General features: G+C 51.1%; 1 protein-coding gene across 7 annotated transcripts in view; it reads left to right on the top strand.

Moving 5' to 3' along the window:
* Window positions 1-27,110, top strand: part of Prdm16 (PR/SET domain 16) — a 319,454-nt gene that overhangs the window by 265,082 nt on the left and 27,262 nt on the right. For 5 of the 7 annotated variants that reach the window (XM_029476238.1, XM_029476237.1, XM_029476236.1 and 2 more), the window contains exons 4-8: window positions 4,169-4,306; window positions 16,027-16,129; window positions 23,208-23,418; window positions 25,212-25,359; window positions 25,878-26,031. In XM_029476238.1, coding sequence (XP_029332098.1) covers window positions 4,169-4,306; window positions 16,027-16,129; window positions 23,208-23,418; window positions 25,212-25,359; window positions 25,878-26,031 — 754 coding nt within the window. The remainder of the gene's footprint in view (window positions 1-4,168; window positions 4,307-16,026; window positions 16,130-23,207; window positions 23,419-25,211; window positions 25,360-25,877; window positions 26,032-27,110) is intronic. The other 2 variants (XM_029476240.1, XM_021159806.2) reach the window with 1 other exon arrangement.

The raw sequence follows: 27,110 nt of genomic DNA, 5'->3' as shown, positions 1-27,110 counted from the left end.
TGTGAAAGAGTTTAGCCCAGCAGAGAACCACAAATTAAAAGTGCAGGAAACCTCAAATGATGTGCAAAAAAAATTGTCAAGGTTATGAGGATTTTTTTTTTCCATCTCTTCCCTCCTTAACTCGGCATTCCTGATGGGAGTGATTGATGAGCTGGGGAAGCTGGCAGGGACGTGGGGGCCGAGAGGCCAAGTGGGGGCAAATGGGCAAAAGGGCCACTTCCGCCGGCAATTATGGGAGTCCACAGGCTGAATTCCAGCAACCCCAGAGCCAGGTTTTCAAGTGGGTAGGTTCTGAACTCCAAATCTGGATGGCATTCAGCCCCACAGCCATAGCCAAACAGCCACAGCAACACCGCTACCCTCGATCACGACCCTTCATGTCTCCTGTCTGAGGAGTGCCTAACACATGAGCCCACACTCTCTCCACCCCTGGAAGCTCTCAGACATCCTTGGAACTATTAGAGCTACACAGCTCCCAATGGAGCTTAGGTGCAAGCAGAGGCCAGACTCAAGACCAGAAAACCTGGGCCGATGCTGTCGCCTCTGGCATCGGGTCCTTGTTACCCCAGTGCAGTGAGGGACAAGTGCTCAGCGGCCTGTGGCTGTGGCTGTGGCCTTGATGATCTGACCCCCAGGCCTTCCTCTCAGCATCCCAGGAACCCTCAGAGTGCAGCACATGTTGGTTGGAGTCCCAGTGAGCCACCTGAGGGCCCCTCAGCTAGGAAGCAGTGCTGAGGCTGAAGGATCAATGTAGGTGAAAGCCTCCTTCAGAGGCAGCAACGCCAGGGACCTGTGAGGAGCCAGGCCTGCTTGGTGGATTCGAGAACGTATAGAATGCCACCCCTCCCCTAGTATGTCCACTGCTGTTCAGGCCTGAGACAGGAGCTCTTCCGCCCTGGGAGGGAGCTTAGTATTCGACCCCTCAGACACTGGAAGCCTGGTCTCTGAGAGGAGAAACAGGCCCACAGTGACCACATGGAGAAGGGAACACTCTCAGATCTTTGGGGACTACCAGGAAAGCAATCGTTTGTAGGCTCAGGAGCTAATGAGAGACAGAAGGAGACCTGGGCAGGTCACAGACTAGGATCAACATCTGCCTAGGTCACTTTCTCATAGGAGTGAATTTGTCTTTTTAAAAAATATACCACACTATGACTATGACCACCGAGGACATGCACACACACACACACACACATATACATATATAAGTAAAGATTCTTGTATATACACATAGACACATGCATATGTGGGTGTGCACATGTGCATACCCACATAGCTATATATGTATACCCGTAAGCATGTGCATGCATGTACATATCTTGCATGCACACATACATATCCATATGGCTAGCTGGATCTCAACAGGCTCCCAGACATTTTACCACAGTTGTTACTAGCTAATTAGTCAAGATTGTCCTTGGGGGAAATTGGCCTCAACTCTAAGAAATCAACAGCCAAATGCCAGAAAAGTCCTTGATACAGAGAGCACTGTGTAGAGACCTGGTCATTCACGACACCACTAACTAGCTCCCCGAGGCTCTGCATCATAAAAATAAAAACAGAGACAGAAAAATGAGAAAGAGGAAGACACACAGAATGAGGACAGGGAGACAGACAAGACCTAGGATTCTGCACCATCAGCTCAGAGGTCTATGTAACAGGGGTCCAGACAGGGAGAGAGGAGGGGTCCACTGATCTCTCAGCAGCGAGCCCATCTCAGTCCCTGTCTCAGGAAGGGGCTGAGATGCTCTACTTGGAAGAAGTCCCACTAACCTGTAGGCTGTCCTCCACAACAGTTTCCAACAGGTCAGCGGCTGGGAAGAGCCTCTGAGATCCTGAGTGCCTGAGGACACTCCCTATTGGGTTTGTTGACCTGAGCCCACTTCTTGGAGAATGGGAGACCTGCCCTCGTGAATATCAGCCCTCATGCCCTCAATGTGTAGCTACTCCGCCTTCACCCCCACCAGGCTGTGGGGGTCACTAGGTAGTGTTTGGGTTGGGCTGCCCTTGGATTGGAGTACAGCAGTCGGCAGGCAATGGCCTCCAAGGATATGCAAGAAGCAGGAAAGGCTCCGTCTAATCCCTGAGTTGCAGGTCCTTGAGTAAACTCCAGATGGACTGACTCTCATGTCCTGGCTAGGGTGGGACAGCCTCTGCTAAGCTCAGACCCCTGGGGAGATCTCCTGGGGCACAGGGGAGGCCACACCTGTATCCTAACACCTCGAGAGTTGAAGGTCAGGCCTCTGAGAAAGCAGCCTGACACCCACCCCCACCCACCCCCCACCCCCCACCCCCCACCCCCGTTGCCTGCTCCCTAAGCTCAGAGAATAGAGCTGGGTTCCATGCTTTGCTAGCAGTGTGTGAATCCTAGTGTTTGAGTTCTGAAAGTCGGGGTTGCAGGGTGGGTGGCGAGCTAGCTGTGCACAGCGTGAGCTCTGTTTGCTCCACCATCTACACCTGGGCATCTCTCACCCCCTACCTTCTTCAGGCACAAAATATAGTTGCTTGGTGGCCTCATCCACAGCCAGCCTGGAGTGGTGAAGCCTTTGAGCTGATTGTCAGCTAAGAGGGAACATGGGGGCAAGTGGTTGAAGGACTCAGCCACTTAACCCATGTCTCTGTTTAACAGAGTCAAGCTTACAAAAGCTTCCAGGGAATCCGCTCGTCACCCAAGGGAATACACAGGGTCCTGGGAGCAGGCATCAAGAGTGTCACAAGGGGTCTGGGACAAGCCATGAGTGAGCTGTACGGTTTCCTGCTCCATATTCTAAGTTGCTTCTACTTCGTACCTTCAGACGTTCATTGCCACCCTTCGTCAGGAACCCAGGGGCTCACTGATAGGTGTTCAATGGGAGACAGAGCAAGCTAAGGGGGAGAAAGACTGAAGACCCAGTTCCTATCAATGTGCTCAGGGTCAGCCTTTGCGGCAAAGTCCTTGGGGAAGAGGGAACAGGCACAAAGCACTTGGTTTATTGCTTTGTGCTGACACTGACTTTTCAAAAGGATTCTTCCAGTGTCTGCCCCGGGTGTACAAGGATCTTGAAAAGTACATGCTGAGTGTGAAGGGTTGATGTGAACAAAGCCCCTCCTGCCACCTTTGATGGGTCCATCAGACTCCATCACTCCTGCCTGCTTGGATGGATGCTGAGTGTGAAACATCTATCTGAATGGTGGCCCTCTGCCACCTCTGATGAGTCCATCAGACTCGATCACTCCTGCCTGCTTGCACGCTATCCTATCCACCTTGACATACCTACTCCCCTGGTCACCCTTCCCACCTAGAAACGCCTTCCCCAGGACACCCCTGCCCCAGGAGACCCCTGACCACCAACCTCCTTTCAGCCACCCTGCCTTTTGCATGCCTGGTTAGCCACCCCAGTTGCTGCTGACTTCAAATTCTTTAGATTAGAGCTTACCATAGGCACTGAGCAAAGCAGGCAAGAGCTGGAAAGGTCCATTGCACCTAAAGCTGCCAGCCCGTGGTCCAGGTCTTCTTGCAAGCAACCTCGGGGTGGGGGTGGGGAGACAGAGATCAGCAAGCCAGTCTCTGCAGCTAAGTTCAGAAGATAGCATCAACAACAAAGAGAATGAGCAGAACACGGTGAGGAAGCTGGGCATCTGTGTGCTGGCCAGGGCCAAACTGAGACTTTCCAGTTGAAAGGAAACAAATGTTTTCTGGCATTCAGGTGGTGTGATGTCCGACAGGAGCAGGTACACCCAGGCACATGTGTTGTGCACGCACAAGCTCACACACCAGGACTTGGATGCAGCCGTATACCCTCATAACACCTTTAGCTTCAGACATGCTCTTTCTAGGTCAACGCCCCGCTGTCTTTGGCGGGGGGGGGGGGGTCGTGTCAGACACAAGAAGGCTCTGCTTTCTCACACCTGGACAGCCTAGTGGAAGGTTTTACTGTGCTAGAGACTCGTCATTGCCTAACCTGTCTGCAAGCTATTCTCTACGAACTAGAAAGGACACCTGCTTCTCTCCTCCAATCTCCTGGAGGTTCCTAGGACCAGGTGGCCTGGGTGGACAGAGCCTCTCCTTACCTAGAATTGGGTGAGGTCTTAGACAACCTGCCATCCTGCCTAACCCCTGAGGCCAGTACAGCGTGATATAACACACACAGGACAGGCACCTCTGACCTCAGGTGTGTTTCTTCCCCAGCAGATCTCTGAAGACTTGGGTAGCGAGAAGTTCTGCATGGATGCCAATCAGGCGGGGTCTGGCAGCTGGCTCAAGTATATCCGTGTAGCATGTTCCTGTGATGACCAAAACCTTGCCATGTGTCAGATCAACGAACAGGTAGGTCTAGGCTGCTCACTGGGCTTCTGTCCCTGTGAACTGTCCTTGGATACAGCACCAGGGTGGTCCGGTGTTAAGATGAGGATCAGCAGAGCCTCTGATAAGGTCATGGGTCACCTGCTAAGCTCTGTCCTGCCACAAGGGGTGGCCATTTGACACCTGCCCAGGATGGGCTACCTGGAAAACTTAGCTGCCCCCAGAACACTCCACAAGAGCAAAGACTACAAATCAAGGGACAGGAGAATGTGTCTGAGGCTGATGGCGATGGAGAACTGAAGGCTTGGTTTTAAAGACCAGCAGGAGTACACAGGCCCTCAAGTCACAGGGCCCACATTCCCTACCAATGACAGGAGATATGGGAAGAGCAGTGGATGGGAAAAAATGGGAAACAGTCTTGCCTAAACAGCCCTGGTCAAACAAGGTTTCCAAAAGGGTCGGCGCTGGCCAGTCTATCACCACACAGGTGCCTTCTATGCCAGGCTAAAGGAAAATATCCAAAGCCCACAAGTCATAATCGTGGCCTGACCTACTGCCAAGAAAGTGGTCTTGCGTTGGCATGGCCTCCCTTCTCTCTAGGAGTAAACTGAGCTGAGCTATCCTGACTTCAATCCCCCCATGAGCCCAGGAACCTCCAGTTCTGAGCTCAGTATCTCAGAGCAGAAACCCTCGTAAGTTCACTGTCTCCTCCAGCTTCATGGCTTATCAGTGCGTTCGTTCCCAAGGCCTGAGTCCAGACCTGGAAGTCCATCAGGAGAGAAGACTTCAGTTTCTTTCCACTCCACCAGCGCTGTAATCAGCACCGCGTTGTCCTTTCTGTAGCCTCAAGTTTGACACTGCGGACTCTTGTTACTCCAGCAAAGCTGCCTCCTGTTCTCAGAGCACGGATGGGTTCCTCTGGCTCCCAGCTCCCAGCTGTCTGGGCAGAGCAGTTTATTCTGCCTGTGTCTTAGGGCTACATGGGAGATTTTGTTGAGAGAGAGAGAGAGAGAGAGAGCTCCATTTACTTTTAAAAAACAATTCCTGAAGACCACGTAACAAAGGCCCCATTCTTGTGTGGCCTCTGTGAGCTGTGGTTCGAGGCTCTTGACTCTAGAGAAATATTTTGCATTTAAAAAGACAACAAGGAAGCTGTGGGGAGACCCCTGACCCTGCACACTGCCGGATGGAGTTCCTCGAGAAATTAGTCGACTTAGCTCTTGGGCTCAGTTTGGACCTAGCAGTGAATCTACTGGACACCAGACACCTGCTGGTTCCAGACAACCAAGACCAGGGTCTCTGTTACCAAGACTTCCAAGACCTTAACCAAAACCATAACACTGGGAGCAGAGAAAAAGGACTTTGTGACCGACTGAAGAAATAAATAACCGTGATTAAAATGGAACATAGAAGGAAAAGTAAAGGCAGAGCAACACAACGCTGGATTTAAGGCACACAGAGCTTGGTCAGGCTCCGTCTGAAGCTCAAGTCTGCAGAGCACCCTGGCCTGGGAAGCATTGGAGGAGGGGTGCAGCTGGGTGCAGGGGTGGGCTTCTGTGAGGTGCCGGTAGAGCGGAGAGGACACAGGTTTTGTTACTTAGGAAATGGATGCTAGAACTCAGATACCCTAAAGCAGTGAGGCGTACTGTATCTTTGTGGGGCAAACTTTTTAGGAAACACAGAGAAGGATCCTCTCAAAGGAACACTGGTCTTCAGAAACCCTTATAAAAGCCACTTCAAGGAAGTTTACTTTAAACTACCTTGTGGGTAAGAGAAGAGATTGCCTGGCAGGAAAATTCTCCTTTCATTTCAGACCATGGGCAAGAAAATGGTCCTTCAGGATAAGGTAATTTACAACCTTTCACTCAAAGCTACTGCATCCCCAGCCTTGCCCTGCCCTGTGCCTGTGCTCTCTGGCCTGTGCCCTGTGCCCTGTGCCCTGTGCTCGCACACCAGGCTGTGCTGTCTGGCTAGCATCAAGTCAGACTTGCCTGGATCCTCACCTGCTGGTTGTCTCTCTCCCATATGACCTTGCAGGATGAATTCTCCCTGGTTTAAGCCCATACCAGGACAAATAATAGCCTCACATTCAGAAGGAACTGGAGTGTTAAGCATACACACACATAGACACACACACACACATACACACACACACATACACACACACACACACATACACACACCACACACATACACACACACATACTCACACACACACACACACACACACACATACACACACGCACACCTGTTCCTCTATTCCTCCCTCTCCTTTCCACTCTCCTCCTCTTTCCTCCCAGATGGCCACAGCTCCCACATAAGCACTTCTTTTCCTGGCCATCCAGTGGAGACAGTTGTTCCCACAGAGTAGCGCTTTGGTCCTCTCTGTGGCTGAATAAAATGTCCTAGAGATCCAGGACTGAAAAAGATGCCTGAGGACAAGCTTCTCTTTGAGAAGGAAACACTAAAAAGTGTCAGTAGTGGTTCTCAGATTATGTTCCCCCTCCCAAGAGTGTCCACAAAGACTTCTAGGCAGTTAAGGATGCCAGATACTCACAGACATATACATGCACATGCATGTGTGTTCACATGGGGACATGTACATACCTAAACATACAACCACATGTGCGAACACATGTACTGTGAGCATATACACATATGACATGTACTGTGAGCATACACACACATGCACACACACACAGCACTCCCAGGACAGCACAGACCCTGAAGGGAAGGAGCCCATGACCCAACGCCTGCATTACAGAAATGGTGTTGTACTATCCAGGACATTCACTGAGGAAAATGCGTCAAATTAGAAATGAATAGGCCTTGTTTCAAGATTCAAGATGCATGACCTCAGTATCTCCCATATCCAAGAGAGACACAGGGACGGAAGAAGCTACCAGCATCTTAAGAGAAGATTCTGGGAGTTACAATTATCAGAAGAGATGAGCTGTCACGTGCAGAGGGGAGATGGCTCTAAACTGAAGACACAGGTCAGTGCTGAGAACAGGAATTCAGCATCCCTAGGCCTTGTGCTCATAATGGGCTTGAGTTAACTCAGAAGCCTGGATTTCTGGTGTCCTGTGTCCTGTGTCCTTGGAAGAGACTACATGTCAACTGTACATAAGAAACTGAGAAAAGTGGTCTCTTGAACCATCACGGGGCCACACCTGTCCCTGTGCAGCACGGGGCTGTGACCCAGATAGGCTCTGCAATCTGTAGCCGCCCACCTTTCTCCTGATGCTGAGAATCCTCTCAGCCCAGCCATGTGCCCTCCTCGCTCCAGCCTTGCCTGACACATTCAGACCTGCCTCTGGCTAGAGGACAAAGGTTATCTTATGTGATCATCTGCAGCCCTTCGGATCTGGAGACATGGGCAGGAGAAGAGAACCGGAGACTCCAAGGGACTCAGTTCCCATCCAGCCTTCCTGAAACTTCCCTCCAGTGTGTAGCCTCCTGGTGCCTTGGCTGTGGGTGGATGTGAAGCCAGTGGCCCTTCTCTCCAGTGAGGCTAACCAGTGCCATGTGCCTATCCTTCTCAGATCTCATGCCTAGTGACACCACAGGAAAGTGCTCATTGCCCTGTACCCAAGTTACCACCTGGGCTGTGAGATTCCCTTCCTGGCGCTCTGTGGTTCTAAGAGTCCTCTTTCTGGGGGGAGGGGACCTCATGCTCATGAGAAGGGATTGGTCTCTCCTCATGTCTTCCTTGTGGTTCTGAAAAAGGGAGGCAGGCAGCTGAGGAAATCCATGCTAGGCCGTGAGTATTCCTCCGGTACACACAGAGAAGTCACGGTGGCCTTTGGTCAGCAGTACACCTGGCCCCTAAAGATCATGCATTCGAAAAACAAAGGTGTGGGACCAGTCCATCTGGTCAGAACGACATGGCCACTGAAGAAGTCCGGGAGTAGGGCTTTGCCCTGGTGTTTGGGGGTGGGGGCAGCGAAGTTACAGCCTTAGAGCACTCCCAGATGCCAAGCGGTTGGGAGCAACCATTTCTGGGTACTTCTGCTGTCTCTTCTGAGGACAAACGGGCACTGAAAGGCATCCCAGTTCACTCTGGACACCTCAGGTGGAGCCCCCACCAAGCCCTTCCGACAAGTCCTCTCTCTTTGGAAAATTCAAAACATCCAGGTCACCCCTGGGTGTTTTTTTTTTTCCTCCTGCAATTATGAGCAAATGGGTTGGTTTGAAGCATTGAGGAGACACAAGCCGGGTCTGTTACTGAGTTTGTTTTAATGTTAAGCAAGTAAAAGAAAGCTTGGAGATGCTGTGCCCACAGGAAGAGGCAGGGGCAAGCAGAGCTCTACTCACAGAGGGGCTATTTTCTCTTTTCTGTACACTGCCTCAGAGCGGGGGGATGTGGGTAGAGAAAAGAGCATTTACTGATCAGCAGGCTGAGGTTGGAGGACAGAGTGAGGGCGTCCCTTCCAGCAGCTCTGGGAGAGGCCGTGAGGCTGCTCCGGCTTCTTACCTCTCTTTTCATCTATAAGAACAGCCCAAACCTGTGCTGTCTGCACAGCACCCTGGTAGTCCAAGGCAGGGTGAGCAGCCAGGATGCCATGCTTAGCCTGTGGCTGGAAGGCGGAGCCCACCATAGCAATGCAGCTCAAAGAGCAGGTCTGCCCACAGCAGGGGAGCAGCCCCTCTTGAACAAGGTGTTTGAGCAGAGGGCCTGGCAAGGAGCTGTGCATTCGAGCATCCATAGACCCGTCCCTGAATCTTAACAAAAACCTTGTGCTGCTAAGCCCAGTCAAGCCTGGTGGCCGACGGCTGGTCTCTTGCTTTCATTTCCCTCTCCATCCACAGAACCTGCTTTACCTCCAGGGTACATGATCCATCCGCTAGGGCTGATATTTCAAGCAGGGTCATCAGACTCCGAGCCCCTGAGCTTCCTGGCTCCTTTTCCTTTCTCCCTACATTGTTTTAAATTAAAAATCATAAATTTTTTGCTTTAGTCCTTTGAAAGGGTAGCTCCAAATAGGAAAACACTCTTTTCTCTTTGAAAACAAGTAAGGTGTGATTAGGGAATTTGTTGAGCCTTTCTTAACCATCAAACAAAACACTTGAACTACCTAATGCAGGACAGCAGGGTCTCAGCAGGAAAAAAAAACACTGGTCATCCAACTTGATGACCTGAGTTCAATACCGGCAACCCGGTGGTCAAAGGAAATAACAAACTTCTTCAAGTTGTGCTCAGACCTACACACACACACACACACACACACACACACTCACAGAAACCATATACACACACACTCTCACAACACTTCTCACACATACGTTCATACTCACACACACATACATACACACACACTCACACACACTGTCTCTCTCTCACACACACACACACTCTCTCTCTCTCACACCACACATACACTCTCTCTCTCTTACACACACACACACACAAACACACAGGAACATACACACCACACACACTCTCACAACACTTCTCACACACTCTTATGCACACCACACATACACGCTGACACACATCACACCATGTACTTTCACACACACCACACACACACTCATACACTCTCTCACACACACATACTCACAACCACCACACACACACTCACACCCATGCACACACAATGCAATTTAGAATTTTTTTTTTAAAGCCTTAAAAAAAAATTAATGTCAAAATTTGTTTTAATTCAGGAAAAACATCAGGGCCTCTGTGGTTCAGGAGGATCCTCTATTTTGAGAAGCAGTTAAGTGTGAACTCAGCTTTCTACTGTGTTGGTGTCACAATACAGCCGTGTGTCATAGTGGATCTTCCATTAACTAAATGTAGTGCCTGTTGGAGGCCATCTCATGGGGCTGATTATTTAGTTACGGGCTAATACTTCATATTTTTATAACCCTCATTCAAACTTTGCAGCCAAGGAAGAGATAAATGTGTTAAGGATTAATAAGTTTTTTTTTTGAGTGACAAACATATTGTAACAAGATTATAAAGGCTTGGACACAGAGGAAGCTGCCCCAGCCAGGCGTATGGCTCGAGGACCATATAGATACAGGGCTACCAATGAATTTTATCTTGGCCAAAGAAAGGAACCACATGCATGTCCACCAGTTTTAAACCGGGACTTCGCTCATTTCCTTCCTACGTCACCTGCTGGGGATTTCGTTGGCTAAAATGGTAGGATGCTAAGAAGAAGCAGGCCTGGGAGGGAACTCTGGGACGTTGGTCTTAGTCACTTAAACAGTGTTTTTGGTACGGGCCCAGGGCTCTTAGGAGCTGAGAGCTGACAGTCATTGTGGACTGTAATGAATGTTCATTTGCATGAAAATCCCCTGGGCTTGGGCCCGATCTCCGAACAGGTGTCTGTCTTTGGGTGAGACAGTCACACGCTCTCTTTACCTGCATGGAACCAGGTCTTTGAGTCTAGAATGTGGCCGGGGAATTTGGGCTGAGTGAAGTATAGTCACAAGTGAGGGTGTTGGCCCAACCTCTGCTGCCCCTGCTGGATGAGGGAAGCTGGGGGCGAAGAACCTGAGACTCCTGCCTGCCTGTGTGTATCCTTATTGCAGAGAGTCACAGACAGAAGCTTGTCAACTCAGCTGCCGAGGAGAAGGTCCCTACCCTCAGGTTCTTAGACAAGGAGAAGCCACCAGACCTTGGGTGACAGGTCCCCAGGACTTGTGTGTACCTAAAACATGGGGTGCTGCGTTTTAGAAAGAAGGCAGATTGCTTCTTCCCTGTGGCCCTGCACCCCAGGATGCTTGGGGAGGGGGTGGCTAGAGGGTATCAGACTCCTAGCTTCTTCTTCTCCTGTTGTCTTGTGAAACTCAGAGGCAGCTCTCCTGTAACGCTAATGGCCAGGAGGCCAGAGCATTCTAGATGGAAACTATGTAATAAATCAAGTATAAGAACCTTAAGGGTTAAGCACAGAAGGGGCCTAAGCATACAGTGGACAGCAGTGTGTAAGCATAGGATACCCCACCCCGTCCCCCTCAACCTGGCACCCCCGCCAACACCCCCAGTTCCCACCGAACTTGGCCTTTGTTAAGGGAAGTCACCCAGCCCCACAGACCAGGAACCGGCTTTCTCAGAATTCCTGGCTGATAAGGCCTTTGTGCCACTTGAAACAGGTCATAAAAGCAGGGGCTGGCTTCTGTGTGCACCTCCTGTGGTTGCCTAAGGCAGGGCGGAGACTCCAGGAAAGGCTGTGAAGATTTCTGTTCACTTTCTTAGCCTCCCAGGTGGAGGCAAGAGGAGACACCTCAACCCCACCCTGGCCTCTGCAATTAGTGCTAATAGAGACTAATTAATTACTGATTACGGGGCTCAAAGTCCTACAGCCACAGCTACTGAGCTTAGTGCCTTGTGTCCCCAACATGCCCCTGGCAGGGGGCCCTGGTGGCCATCCTGTGAGGCTGAGGAAGGGACGGTTGTAGCCCTACTGTGGCTCTTGTTGCCGTGTGCATGCCGGTGGGAGGGTCCCAGGAGGCTCCTGTCTTCAGAACTGGAGTGGAGGCCCATGGAGCCCCGGTGAGCCCAGGAGCAAAGGTGTGGAAGGGTATGGATTCCCGGTAGTCCTCAGAGGGGATCAGAGAAGGGACTCTGGGAAGTCCCTGGAGCCAAAGTGGGGGTCAGGAGGCCTCATGTCCCCAGAAACAGGGGCTTGGGGTGGGCAGGAGTGGGTCCCAGGAGGACTGGCTACCTTCCGAGGAATCGGGAAGGAAAGCGGTGGCCATGTAGCTCCCAGAATCAGAACTGGGTGGCAGAGCTCCAGGTTCCTGCAGCCCAGAGAGAAAGGAGTGGGGTGTATGTGGAGAGGAGCCTTGGAGGTCAGTCAGCCTAACCAGGGGTGTTGTGAGAGGCAGGCAGCCTGGGAGGGATGTGGGGGGAAGGGAAGGGAACGCTCCCCTCTGCCTTTCTTCACCTCTCAGAATAGGCACCCAGCAGCCTGGTGAGGAGAATACACTCTGCTGCCATGGCTGCCATGGCTGCCATGGCTTTGTGCATTCTGGGTAATCACAGATTACAAGATGGGAGGAAGGCCGGTTGGTGGCAAGTTCTGACTCTAACCAGGACCTCCAGGGACCATGCCTTCATTCTCTTCTCTTTCAGCCCTGTCCCCAACACCAAGTCACCCAGCACGCTGGTGCTGAGCCATAGGCATGACGCCTGTGTTTGCCGACCACTTCTGTATGCACTCTGCTGTCAGAGGGAAATGTGAGCAAGCTTGTTAACGGCCGATGCACACCCTCCAGCTCAGGGGGCTCCCGTGTGGCCACAGCAACTCACTCTGGGGCAGCTGTGGGTGTATCCTTTCCTGAAGCAAAGCTGGCTCACGCCTGACCTTCAAAAGGATAAGCTACTCAGCCGCCCGCCGCGTGGTGACGCAAAACTGAGATCTTAGAAACCACTGGTTTTATTCAAGAACTCTGTTTGATCCCATTTCTGGCCTCCATTTTAAGATCTCTTTGTAGTACCAACCTCCCTGAGAATAACTCCCAAGCTACTACCGTGGACTGCTGTGTGAAGGAATGCCAGCCACACTGATAAGATTCCTGTGTCTACCTGCAGGCTCCCAACTGTGCACTTCCGCGATCTGGTGTTCTGGGAGGGACAGCCAATGGGCACTGGCAACCCAGTGCAGTTCCTCTGTGGCCTTTAGTGACACCCAGGAGTCACTCTGGAGCTATAACCCTAAGTAGGGCTGTCTTCCTGGGAAGCAAGCAGCTGCCCCAGGCAGGGCAAACCTCTGCCAGGACCGACCAGTAAGAACCAGCAGAAGTGTTGTTTACTGTCTGTGGCTTGGGGAGCCACCTCCCCTCTTGTCCCTGTGCTTAAGCTGGTTTGTCTTCTCTTAAAATGCTCTTTCTTCTGCCCTTCCTCCTGTCTCAAACCCTCCAGCAATGCTGAAGGCTAGCCTGGGCCAGCTGGGCCTCTGCTAGGCCTCCCCAGAGCAGCAGGTGTCTCTGGAGTATCTCTCTCACATCAACAGCCCTAACATCAGAACAGAGTCCCAAGCACACCCTTGCCATAGTGGGCAGTGAATTACTGTGACAGAGGAGGAGAGATTCCACCTGTCTGACACTTCCAGCTAAAAGAGATGCTTTCCTGAGCCAGCTGTGTTCCTGGGAGGAGGCCCAGGACCCACACAAGGGCTTTGGGCCTCTGGTGTCTTTGAGGCAGAGTGAAGTGGAAATGTAAGGGAAGGGTTCTTTGGAAAGTCAGTTGTGTTGCATGGGGTTTTGCTGGTGCAAACAGGTGACGGAACGTTTACCTGAAGTGGACACAGGTGAAAGGCTAAAGCAGACTGGTGAAGGAACGTTGTTTTGCTGAAGCGGACACAGGTGAAAGGATGGTATGCTAAAGAAAACATGTGAAAGGACACGTGATGGAGGATTCTTCGCTAGCAACATGCATGTATTGGTCCACCTTACATTGAGTAGTTGAGCTGCATCTGTTGAGATTCCACAGAGAGAAAATGCACCAAAAATCTTGTGGCGGTGTGCCGCAGTTTCTTGCCACTTCCACAGACTCGAGCTGATTGGCAGAGGGATGTCAGCTGAGAGAGACACAGGTGCTGAGGCAAAGCGCGTGAAGGACACGTGATGTTTGGAGGGTATAAATAGGACTCCACGGACAGTGGTGGAGGCTGAGCTTGGCTCGCTTAGAGAGCCAGCTGGGCAATGCTTGTGGGCCTCGAGTCTTCATTGGTCTTCGGTTTGCTGAGAGGGGCATAGCTGAGAACTTCTGGCATTTGGGTTGACCCTGGTCTCTCTCGCTGACTCCAGCCTGGCTTTCTTTGCTAAGTTGTGCCGCCGCTGCTGGCTCGTGTTTGCTATCCCGACTCTACTGAATTGGACTGTTTGTTGGTAGATCCGTTAAGTGTTTGCAAGTGGATCCAACTGTTGCTGCTGACTCCTCTGAACTGAACTGCTGATTTCCTGATAAGATTTGTTCTGAAGAACCTTTCTAAGCAGGTCCACTTCCCCTGTATCCTTTCTTTCTCACTACCTCTGTCTGGGAGATGGGCTAGAAGGGAGGTTAAAGCATTTAAGAACCATCATTAAAAATAGGGTTTAAAATTTTCAAGTTACAGGAGAGTCTGAGCAAAGTCAAGAAAGACACCTCCCCAAATCACCCAGACCTGTGGTGCTCTTCCCACATGAACAATCTTCATCTCGGCTACCAAAGCAGGCATGGCTCAGCCCTGGGGAGACATGACAGCAAGATGCTCTCTGTGCTTCTATGTTTCAGACCATGATGCTGAACTGAGTCTCAGCTCCAGGCATAGAACCTAGACACACACACATAGGTCCATGCACCTGCACACACAGCACATATACACATACCACAGATATATACACGCACAAATGTACTACACATACATACACACCACACACAGAGACATACACACCACACACACATACACATATACATGCACACACATACCACACATACACACAAAGACACACAAACACACATGCATGCACATACACCACACATACACCACATACACACACACACACACACCAAAGTCTCCAAACCCCTGTCACCCGCTGGATGCAGATCCTGACAGACATTCACTCCATCCCACTCCTGGTCTTCCTGACTCATGGCTGCCACCCTGGTGTAAAAGTCACAGCCTGGCATCCTCACCCACAGAGCCTGTGCCCAGCTGTAAAGTACCTTCACAAGCAACAGCCACTCTGAGTCCCACCCTACCCCCAGTCCATCCCCCTATAGCCAGGTGTCTCCTGCTCACATTGACAAAGGAGATTTGAAAATAGACCAAAGCACTCTCACTGGGAAGTCGCTCCAAACTGGGGTATTTCCTGGGAACCCCTGGTCGGGATCTTGACTCAAGTACAGATACATATACACACCTTTCCTTTCTATCAGAGCAGAATACAAACTCAAATGGACTCAGTTTCTTTCCCTTCCTCATATGTTACAAACGTTCCTGCGTAAACCTTCTTCTCTGTAGTTAGCCACTGGAGCAGGCCAGTGTGATGGCTGAGCAGGCACCACCAAGCCTGAGAACCTGAATTAAATCCTTAAGATCCATATGGTGGGAGGAAGGAACTGACTCGCAAAAGTGGTCCTGTGAGATCCACTCTTTACCCCCCAATATACACAAAAATAAATACAATAAAATTTGTTGTAATTTTAAAATAAACAGTTTGGGGGCTGAGGAGATAGGCCAGCAGTAAAGAGTACTTGCTGTTATAGATCAGTGATTCTCTACCTTCCTAACCCCTGAACCTTTAGTACACTTCCTTATGTTGTGGTGACCCCCAACCATAAAGTCACTTTCGCTGCTACTTTCATTGTTTCATAACTGTAATTTTGCTACTGTTATGAATTACAATGTAACTATCTGGTATGCAGGCTATCTGATAGTGACGCCTAGGAAAAGGTTGTTCAACCCCCAAAGGGTCATGACCCCCCAGGTTGAGTTCCTCTGTTCTAAAGGATCTGAGCACCCACCTGGCAGCTTTGAAATTCAGTTCCAGGGGATCCAGTGCCCTCTTCTGGCCTTCTTGGGCACTGCATACATGTGGCATATATACATGCGGGTAAAAAAAAATACACATAAGATAAAAATAATTCTTTTAAAAAATTAAAACATAGGTCAAGTGGCCACCTCAGGCCAGCCCTCTCTATGGGTAGCAGTGCAGCAGTGGGGCAGAGGCTCCGTGGGCGCCTCTATGATGACAACATGCAACATGAGTGTTCACCGCTGTCTTTAATCTCTCTCTCTCTCTCCTAGATTTACTATAAAGTCATTAAGGACATCGAGCCTGGAGAGGAGCTGTTGGTGCATGTGAAAGAAGGTGCCTACTCCTTGGGTGTCATGGCCCCCAGCCTGGATGGTAAGACCCTGCTGAGCTGTGGCTCACCCCCCACACACACACACCTAGAAGAGCACACATGCTATCCCACGCCTGCATGCCACCTGCTAGGACCGGTGTTCATGGCTGATGCCCTGGCTGAGTTTTTACAGACCACAGGTGTATTACTCAAGCGTCCGTTGCTGTGATAAAGGCCATGACCAAAAGCAACTTGGGAAGAAGAGCTGCTTTGGTTTATATGTCCCAAGTCACAGTCCATTAAGGGAAGCTGAGGCACGGAATAAAGGAACAGAGACCATGGAGGGGTGCTGCTTGCTGGCTTGCTCAACCTGCTCTCTTATACAGCCCAGACCACCTGCTCTGGGGTAGCACCACCCACTGTGGGCTGGGCCCTCCCTCATCAATCATTAATTAGGAAAATGCCCCTACAGGCTTGCCTAGGGGCCAGTCTGATGGAGGCATTCTCTCAGTTGAGATTCCCTCTTCCCAGATGACTTGGCCTTGTATGAGTTAAACAAAAGCCAACCAGCACACCAGGCTATCAGACCCTCACCCCTGAGACTAGGGATTCCTCCTTTTCCCTGAGGCCTCAGAGCACATCCTGAATTTAAGAGGGGCTCGAGGCAAGCTCAAGAGGGATCTAGGCAAATTGGCCATTATGCTGAATTATATCTATAGAGAGTTAGTGACCCACAAAAGGAATTTCTTGTGTGTATGTGTATATGTCTGTTTATGTACATATATGCATGTGTGTGTGCACACATGTGGGGTTTACATGTGTGCTTAAGCATATAGAGGCATATAGTTGATGCTGAGCATCTCCTCTGATCACTTTCTGCTTTATTTATTGAGGGTCTCACCCATCTGGGCTGGGGAACACTCTCTCAGCTTCCTGGGACCTGGAGTTATAGGTGACTGGCTTTTACCTGGGTGCTGGGGATCTGAACTCAGGCCCTCATGCTTGTAAGGCAGGCAAACCTTTTATCCACGGAAACTTCCCCCAGGCCCCGGGTGATGCTTCAAGTGTATTACAGACTTTCTGTAGTAAAAGGGCCCCAACCTAGTTTGGTTCTTGGGAGAGAATCTTGTTCATGTAAGAGAGGAATCAGCCAGGCTCTTGATAGGAGCCCATCAGTAGTTACAAGTCCTAGAGAGATACAGAGGGGATGTTTGGTCAGAACAAGTATGGGTCCAACTGTTAGGGTGTGTCCAACAGGCTCTCCTGCCTGACCGTCTCTACCTGAGCATCTCTGAGGCGAGGGTAGAGAGGAAGCCAGTTTTACACACTCTGAGCGTTCTGACAGGTAGATTTATACTCTATGTGGACTGCTTGGGGCCCTGACACAACTGTTTTCAAGAAGGCCATGTCGGCAGTGAAGTGTGGCTCTGTTGGTATTGCTCACCAAGGGACTCCAGGGTTCATGTCTAATTTCTTGTGGAGCTTGGGTCGGGGGGGCTGTGTTCCTGGGTGTACAGGAGAAGTACACGTGTATGAGCATGCATCTAAAGGTCAGAGATCAACCATGGCTATTTTCCATCTGGTGCTTTCTCTCTTGTTTTGAAGATAAGGTCCCTTGCTAGCCTGGAGCTTACAACAATCAGGTAGGGCTAGATGGCCAGCAAGCCCCAGGGATCCTTCTGTTCCAGCCTACCAGCTCTGGAATTGGTGTCAGTACCACACCATTTTGTTCTAGAGATCAGACTCGGGGCCGGGGGGATGCAGCAAGCACATTGATGAGTTCTCTTCCTGGCTCTTGTGTGTCGGCGGCTTCCTCCTCCTCCTCTTCCTCCTCTTCCTCCTCTTCCTCCTCCTCCTCCTCCACTTCTTCTTCTACTTTTTCTTCTTTGGATGGGCTGCCAGTCTGACAGTGAACAGGAAAACATTGGCCCCTAGATGTTTCTAGAATCTAGAATAAATCCCATTGCCATCTCTGGGAGGCCAGTGCTTTGGATCCCCGAGGAGACTCAAGGATTCCTCGATGAAGACCAGGAAGCTGGATGCTCCCTGGAAGACTCTGTGACCACACTTGTGGACTCAGCCTCAGTTTATCTGTTGACCCTGGAAGCCTGCCAGTGGCCTGGGTGCCTCTTTTCGGTGGTGTGATGGTGGTAGCTTTGTTTTCTGCAGCAATACATACCTCTAAGTTGTCAGACCAGAAATTGGGACAGGAGGACTATTTTACCAGCCAGATCCTCTCTGACTCTAATTTCATTTTAATTGGGTGAACGAGAAAACAACAACAACAAAAAACCAAACCAAACCAAACCAAACAAAAACAAAAACAAAAAAAAAAAAAAACAAATTGCCGAGACTTGTACAGCAAGAGGGAGGTTTCCATTTACCTAAGGTGGTCCTTGAGAGGACCTGTGAATCTTAGCCAGCACCGGAGACCCACAGAGGATAAATATTCTGAACCCAGAGGAGAATCCTGAGCCGTCGTTGTGTTTGTATGTTGAAATTCCTTTCTTCCAAAAGGTTCTTTTTAGAGCTTTGAGTCTTGTTCCCCTACACGCTCACACCCTACCCCCTGATATTAAATAACCCACTCTACATTTTTCCTAATAACTGATCAAACATTTGGGAGTTAATTACTTTCCACGCATAATAGTCTGACATCAAATATTTGACTTCCCTAACCTCTGCTGTCAAGATCACTTCTTCACCACCCCAACAGCTACTACCCGCCCCCCCCCCCAAGCACACACCCTAGTTAAATTCAGAATCTCACAGAAAGGAAATGCAAACTCGTCCCTCACTAAGATAATTATCATAAAAAAATCTTTTATCCTGGCCCCGGCTAAATGCAGCCAGCCCCTTATCGCCGCAGGAATTTGGAGTAGACTCTTGAGCGCTTTTGAGCTGCGGTTGTAGATTAGGATGCGGGTGCCGTGTAATTGTGAGCTCCTCAGTCTTCAAGCCATTAGGCAGGGATTTATTTTTCTGTTGCGTTCCCGTTCAGCCAGGAAAGTTGCTGATGGAACCCGAGCTGGGTGCAGGTTGACAGACAGGTGCTGGGATGGGGTAATTTGATGGAAGGTTAATCTACCCAGCCCAAGACCCCCACCACATTTAGAGTTTCTCTCTTGTGCTTTTGTGGGGGATCTGGAGGTCTGGGTCAGGGGTGGGGAACAACACTGTTCCCCCAGAGTTGGAGACCTGTACAGAGATGCAGCTCAGCGTCCTCACAGGTGGCCAGAAGGATGGCGGCACAGCCCACTCCCTTGTCACGAGACCCTATTATGTTTTGATTATTGGACGGAGGGGGAATATTTCTCTTTTTTTCTCTTTTTCTGAGAAGTACTTGCTCTTTGGAGGAAAGCAGTCGTTTGCATTCAAACCCTTTCTTCATTTAGAAAGCCTCCTGAGGATCCACTTCCCCTCTCCAGAATGGGGCCATTGTGTCGTGGGTACAGAAAAGACGCAGGCTGTGACGGGCTGTAAGAGACGTAACATCACTAACTATAAACTGCCTGTCGGTGGCTCCTTACATGGAATTTTCTGTGCTGGGAAAATATCTTGTAGAGTGCCCCAGGTGTGTCCCCAAGGCCACCCTCCCTGCCTAGAAAAATCTCAGGGGCTCTCCCACCGCACTCACCTGGGAAGACTAGGCCCAGGCATGTCCTGTTCCCAGCTCTGTCCTTCTATAGACACACGCTCAAGTCCAGAAAACGCTGAAGGCCAGAGGAGGATAGCATAGCCGCCGAGGTCATTCCCACCCTCCAGGGTGATCTTTAAATCATCCCAGTAAGAACCAACCTGAATTTTCTTACTGAATCCCTACATTTAAATATATGTTTAAGCACAGGCCTGATACAGTGGCACATGACTTTAATCCCAATGCCTGGTGCTGAGCCAGATGGATCTTTGTGAGTTCAAGACCAGCCTAGTCCACATAGAGAATTCTAGGCCAAGCAGGGCTACATGGTAAGACCCTGCCTAAAGACAACTTTTTAGATTTAATTTAAAAATAAAATAGTTTTTTAAGGCCAAATTCCCAGTCAGAACCATAAGCCTTGGCCAGCGAGAGAGATGGCTAATGATGTTTGGTTCCCCATGAACTACAGAGACTTCCTCTCTGATTCTAGAAAGACTAACAGACATAAGCATGTCTCATTCCTGACTCCAGGATCCTCACATCCATTCCCTTTTGGTTCTCAGGAGCAGCTCTGTGGAGCCACACAGATTCTGTGATAGCATGTGCCTGGGGTGCCTAGACACGGGGTCCTTTCTTGTGGGATTCTTACTCTGAAGACCAGGGGTGGCATGAAGGGTGCCGTGAACACCTTCGAATTCTCAGAGGATCTGACTGTTGCCCTCATAGCCCTCTGTGGGAAGTCAGAGCCCTGGTACCCTGCATCTCACTCCCAAATAGTGAAAAAGGCCAACTACAGCTGTGCACAAGTGATTCCGTGGGATTTCTCTTCACCCCTGTTCGCTCCCAAGTAACAACAGGGCGTTTCCGTGCCTGCTCTAGCCTGTTTTAGCTATTGAATGAATGACACAGAGACCTAATAAGTTCATTAACAAGCTGCAGGCACTGTGCTGGGCAGATATTTGGCTATCTAACCACCTATGGCTGGGGACTTCCCAGCCACATGGTCTGGTCCTTCACCTGCAACCCTGGCGCACTCTGTTCCCTGTGTGTCCTCATGGCGACTCCCTGACGATCTGTGTATCTATCCTCCAGGTCCTTCTCTTCTTCTCTCTCTTCTTTCTTGCCTCTCTCTTCTTGCTTGGGACCTCCCCCCAACCCCCAACACTCTGGGATCAGAAGGCCTGCTCTATTCTCTTCTGCCTGACTGACTATAGGTTGAATTGGCTCTTTACTAACCAGTCGGAGGTGATGGAAATGATTTTTTACACATCTCTGAGACAGAAGAGGCTCCAGCTAATCGTGACAACAGCAACATCCAGACTGCAACAGTGCACAGAGCCATCCCCCAACACAGCTAACCATCTCCAGAGAAGGGTCCATCTTGGGTGGAGGGTCTTGGCATATTGCCTGCCCTGAGAGTGCCCAGCAAGCCTCCTCATGGGCATTACGGTTCACAGTTTTCACACCGTGCTGCTCTGAGAAGAGCTCCTTTGAACTGTATTTGATTCCTCTGTAGACATGGAAAGTGGTTACTGTGTGTGTGAGTCACCTGTGCCTGCCTCTTCTCCACCCCAAACTGTGAGTTGTGTTGTCCCACTCTGACACCTAAGAAGGAGTTCAGGGCCTTCCCTGGAGATGTTAGGGGTGGAGATCTCCAAGCCAAGGCAAGAATACAGTCCTTGTTTTCCCAGCTCAGCAGAGAAGGGCACAGCACAACACAACACAGCAGGACTTTATGTAGGAAGGAATTCTACTTACCCAAAGGACCCATAGCACTTCCTTCCATAGTTTCATTTCCCCCACCCCCCAAAAGAGATATGGCTAAGGTAAGCCAGTGAGGCCAGGCTGTCTAGCCCCTGGCAGTAATTGGATTATCTGGGTCAGAAGTACTGCCCACCCAGTCATCCCTAAGCATACACATGCCCATTCCCTGCCACCCAGATATGACCAGTAAGCATGGTATTACATGGGTATCAGTGCACAGGCTCCACTGTGCCTCTGATACCTGGCTCTGCAGGGGACCCGGTGTTAGGATTGCCAGGTACAGCCCAGGACTACAATACTTCCATGGAGGAGAGGCTCACTCCTCAGAACTCCATGCTGTTCTGGGCACAGAGAAGCTAACCATGTCCTGCAGAGTCGGAAAACATTCTGTGGTTAAGGTGGGAGTCTCTCTCTGGTGGGAAGTGGGGTTGGGAGCAGCAAGCCCACCCCTGCCCTGACGTAAGTCCCTGCTCAGCGCCGGGTACCAGGCCAGTCCTTATGACCATGCACCTTCCCACACACTTGCACATGCACACGGATGCAAGCATACCTCCCACATACAAGCATTCAAAAACACAGACGCACATATTCACACACAAATGCAGATTCCCTAATACATGCCCATGCATGCAAACATACACCTGCATATTCACAGATGCATACATGTACACACAAACACCTCACAAATAATCATCTGTGTCTTCAGATGTGTAGAACATACACACACGTGCACACATAGCCCACAAACAGACATATATAGAATCACTCATAGGTATTCGTGAATGCATACATGCCCAATTTTTATGCATATATATATATATGCATATGCTACATGTGTGTTCAAATATAAAAACATGCTAACACATCACACATGTAGTTATATACATAAACATGTACCCACACTGACAACTAGCATACAGATGTACATATACCCACTCACTAATGTCTGAGTGCAAACGCCCAGGCACGCACTCACGTCCACATGTGGCTTTGCAAACACGGATGCAGTTCGTGTGAGACACTCCCACAAACACAGTAGTGTGTGAGCGTGCACATCCACATGCAACGACAGAGTGTGCCCAAAATGCACACACTCATGCTCACATGTGCGCATAAGCCCTCTTTGTGCGAGATCTGAGAGCAGGTGTTCTCTCTCCAGGCCGGGGGGGGGGGGGGGGGGGTGAAAGCTGAAGGGCCTACAGCCGCAGGAAGGCGGGGCAGGGCACAGAGACCCCGCCCCGGTTACAGCTCCAGGCTAATTGTTTGGTTTGGCACTGTGCTCGGGATGCTGCCTCATAAACTTAATAATAGCTGCCCCCCTTTAATTTGTTTGACCTTGACGACAATAATTTATTATATGCGATGGAGTTCTGCCTTCTTTCTTTTTTTCCTCCTAATTCATAAACAAAGCTCTTTGGCCTGGCTTCCTTCTCCGCTCTGAGGCAGGGCCTCCTTGAATCCACAGTGGCCGCTAGGGAGGCAGGGAGGAGCCTGACTTTGCTCAGTGTTTCCACGATGGAGGGATGGGGTCCTCCTGTGTGGCTTCATCTGTCCTGTGACCTCTGCACCCATGGACAGCCAGGACAAGGGCTGGAAGGAAGCTGGTTAGGAGTAGCCCAGGGTGGATGGAAGCCCTGGGGAGGCAGGCAATGGGGATGGGCTGGGTCTCTGTGGTCCCCTGTGGATCCAGGGGTGGGTGTCTGGCTCTCTGGCCCACCTCTTTGCCCTCTGTCTTGCAGAGGACCCCACATTCCGCTGTGATGAGTGTGATGAGCTCTTCCAGTGCAGGCTGGACCTGAGGCGCCACAAGAAGTACGCGTGCAGCTCTGCAGGGGCCCCGCTCTACGAGGGCCTAGGGGAGGAGCTCAAGCCTGAGGGCCTTGGCGTGGGCAGCGATGGGCAAGCGCATGAGTGCAAGGACTGCGAGCGGATGTTCCCCAACAAGTACAGGTGCCACCCGCCCCGCCTCCCACACCTCCAGTTGGCAGCCCCTGTGATTCCCCAGCCCACCTCCCTGTCAGGCCTGGCCTCTAGGGCTGAGAGACTAAGGGCTCCTGTGTGCTACCTCCCTGAACTGGGAACCATGTGGGGTGCACATGGCTGGAAGCCACAGACGTTTTCTGATTCTTACCATAAAGGTCCTGGCCCCTGGCAGGAAGACCCACGGGCAGGCCGCTGGCACCACTGCCCTACACTATCAGGGCTGCGGAGACAGCCTGGAAGACAGAAAAAGCATGGGTCTGGCCACCTGGCTGGCCCCAGTGCTACTTCTGCAATAAGGCCCTAGGCTGGGAGGTGCAGGGCCACAGTACCCACTGTGGAGGGGATATAAGCCAGCCTGGCTCTCTGGACATGTACAGACCTTCTTAGTGGACCCAGAACACAATCATGCAAGGCTTTCCTTTGTGAGGTTTGCCCACCCCCACCCCATGGCAGCTACCTGCCTGAGGTGACGTCAGAGGTAGCCGCAAAGGGAACTTCAGGATGAGTGGCAGCCATCCCAACCTGCCCTTTTCTGTACTGAGGCCAGGCAGGGTTGAGGATCCAAGCACTGGGGGCCTTGGGACCTATATGACCCCTGGGACAAAAGAGCATCCTCAGCTGGGGGTAGAAGAGCTGAGAGCTCTGGCCCCAGTGCTCCGGGGAGTGGAGGAGCCTGGTAACTTCTCCAGGCTAAGTGCCCCTGCGTTGAAGAGTTTGCTCTGGACAACCTTGCAAAGTCAGAGCAAAATCCCATCAGGCCGCTAACAGGTCTGTGATTACAAGGGATTTACCACCAATCCCATCACGGACTCCCCGGGGACAGCAGACCCTCCACCCTGAACAGATGACTGTGAATAAATGCGTGGGCAGATCCCCGCCTGAGCGCTTAGCAAGAGAGCAGGGCTGAGGAGGGTCCGTGTTTTCTTTACATAAACACATAAATCACAATTAACAACAGGGAAAAGATACAATCTCTGGGAGCTAGAGGAGCAGGCGTTTCTGCTCTACGCGGATGGCTGGGCCCCGTAATTAACGGGCCATGATATATTACTGCTTTGCTCATGAAGATTAACGGTCATCCCGGGGACAGAAGAGGCAGAGTCCCCAGGGAGGAGGGGATTAGGAGTTGCTAGTGCCGCCAAGAGGAGCGCCCCCCCCCCATCCCCAGCAGCTGTTTTACCACTGTGACATATCTCATTTAAGACCCTCTCTAGCATTCCCCACCGTGCCTCGATTGTATGTGCTCAGCCGGCAAGCTTCTCAGAGGGCTGCCTTGAACCATGGCCCTGTCTTACTGTTGCCACCCTGAAGCTCTTACTCCTGGGCCCAAGCTGAGATTTTTATTGTTATTTATTTTTTCAAGATAGGGTCTTGATGTGTGGTACTGGATGGCCCCAAGCTCCAAACTGACCTGCCTCACTCAGCCTCCTGGGTGTTAGAATTATAGTTGTGTACCACAGCATCAGACCCAAACTTAGCCCTAAAGTTGGGATCATCTAACAAGTGACTAGGGTTTCCATTTTGCCCCTGGCTGGCTAGGGAGTGGGGTAGCCTTGAGTGAAGGTAGCACAGGCACTGGCTTCTTCCTCTGCCCTAGTCCCAATGACCTGACAGAGGTAGAGTTTGCACGCATTCCAATCTCCCTGCAGTGTGATGGGGCCTCCGAGGGGCCACATACAGGAGAACAAGCCATACAGGGTAGAAAAACCTCCTCTCCCAGACAAACGGACCCTATAGTGATTCCCATCCCCTGTACACAGCTTGGAGCAACACATGATCGTCCACACAGAAGAGCGTGAGTACAAATGTGACCAGTGCCCCAAGGCCTTCAACTGGAAGTCCAACCTCATCCGCCACCAGATGTCTCACGACAGTGGCAAGCGCTTCGAATGTGAAAACTGTGTCAAGGTACCAGGCGCCCGCCCCATGGAGCATGCGCTCACCTCCCTCCACCCTGCTGTGAAAGGAGATGAGGTGTGGTGGATTAGATGCCCTGAGGTCCTTAGGTTCCTCTTTGTTACTGGGAAGGACAGGAAGTCCCTGAAACCAACAGCTCTGCAGGAAACAGACACAAGACCAGAGCTGTATCTTCTCCAGGACAGTCCTGTGCCCCTACCAGTGTGCAATGACAAGGGTTCCGGGGTGAAGCCCCCAGACCAAAGACCACCCAGGATAGTGTTCTACAAAAGAATGTATATCTTTCGGAGCCTTGGGGCCACGGCATTCTGAGGCCACTGGCAGGGTAACTGAGGCTGGAGAGATCCAGCACCCTGCTAAGGCCCTCTGGGAATACCTACTACAGCAAAAGGTATCCCGGCCAGCTCAGTGCAAAGCAGCAAGAAAGAGGGGCAGGGCCCCGCCTTCGTACCCCTAGGCTTACAGTGGAGTTCAGGAGGGGCATTCGCTAATGGCTTGTATCTCCCCAGGTGTTCACGGACCCCAGCAACCTCCAGCGTCACATCCGCTCACAGCATGTCGGTGCCCGGGCCCATGCCTGCCCTGACTGTGGCAAGACCTTCGCCACATCCTCTGGCCTCAAACAGCACAAGCATATCCACAGCACGGTGAAGCCATTCATATGTGAGTGCCCAGCCTGGCCCCTCTGGCCCCCACTGAGGACCCTCCTCCATCCAGACGCCTTTATGGCTGGTCCTAGTTAGGTAGAGGGAATGTGACACCACACCATTACTCTGTTAGCTGGCCGCCTCCTCTCCCACGTCTCCTACATCCCACGTCCTCCCCATACCTCTAGATTTCTTTGCAATAACTAGAGGAAGATAGTAGGTGAAGGACAGTCTAATGATGGAGATTTCTGCAGAAGGGGCTACTTATTGTCCTCCCGTGTTTTCACCCAGCTCTCCCTGGTATCCCATGCTGGCCAAGCCCCAGCTAGATCTCTGAGCATGACTATCCCAGCTGACATGCTCTGAGCAGTGTGTCTCCTAGGGAACTCCCAAATGCACCCATCCACAGGTGGCATGTGCTGAACATGGTATCTCCTAGGGATCTCCTGGCATCTTTGACCCCTCCTCTGTCTGTGGTCTAGCCCATCTCTGCAACCTTGCTTTGACCAAGGATAGCTAACTAAAAAGAAATCCCCAGAAGTAGACAGACAGGCCTTGTGAGCACGCCATCCAGTTGGATTGACACAAGTGTGCGGGATAAGTGTGAAACTCAAGGTACATCACTGTGTGCATTCTGCGGACCATGGAGTATGCCTGAGGGATGTAGGAAACTTGGGGGTGGGGGAGACTACAGTCCAGTAAAGGGTGTCCAGTGATATGGCCTTCCAAAAAAAGGATCTGTTACATGGAGAACAGGTCCGGGTGGCCAGGCACCACCTGCTCATCAGCAAACTCTGTGTCTACCTGACGACTGAAACCTGGGTGTACAACCAGTGTCTGGACCCCCCACATCCTCACTTCACCGAGCAGAGACGAAGAGAGCACATTTCTGACCAGGGAGCTCAGATGTGCATGTGTGAATGAGAGGGCAGCAAAGAGAGTCTGGGTCACAGAGCCATTCCTGTGATTACTTTCCAGAAAAGAACCTTTGGCCGGGCGTGGTGGCGCACGCCTTTAATCCCAGCACTCGGGAGGCAGAGGCAGTCGGATTTCTGAGTTCGAGGCCAGCCTGGTCTACAGAGTGAGTGCCAGGAC

Source organism: Mus caroli, chromosome 4, assembly GCF_900094665.2.
Source record: "Mus caroli chromosome 4, CAROLI_EIJ_v1.1, whole genome shotgun sequence".
NCBI classification, from domain to species: Eukaryota; Metazoa; Chordata; class Mammalia; order Rodentia; family Muridae; genus Mus; species Mus caroli.
Note: the sequence above shows the minus strand (reverse complement) of the source record. Positions and strands in the feature narration are given on the sequence as shown.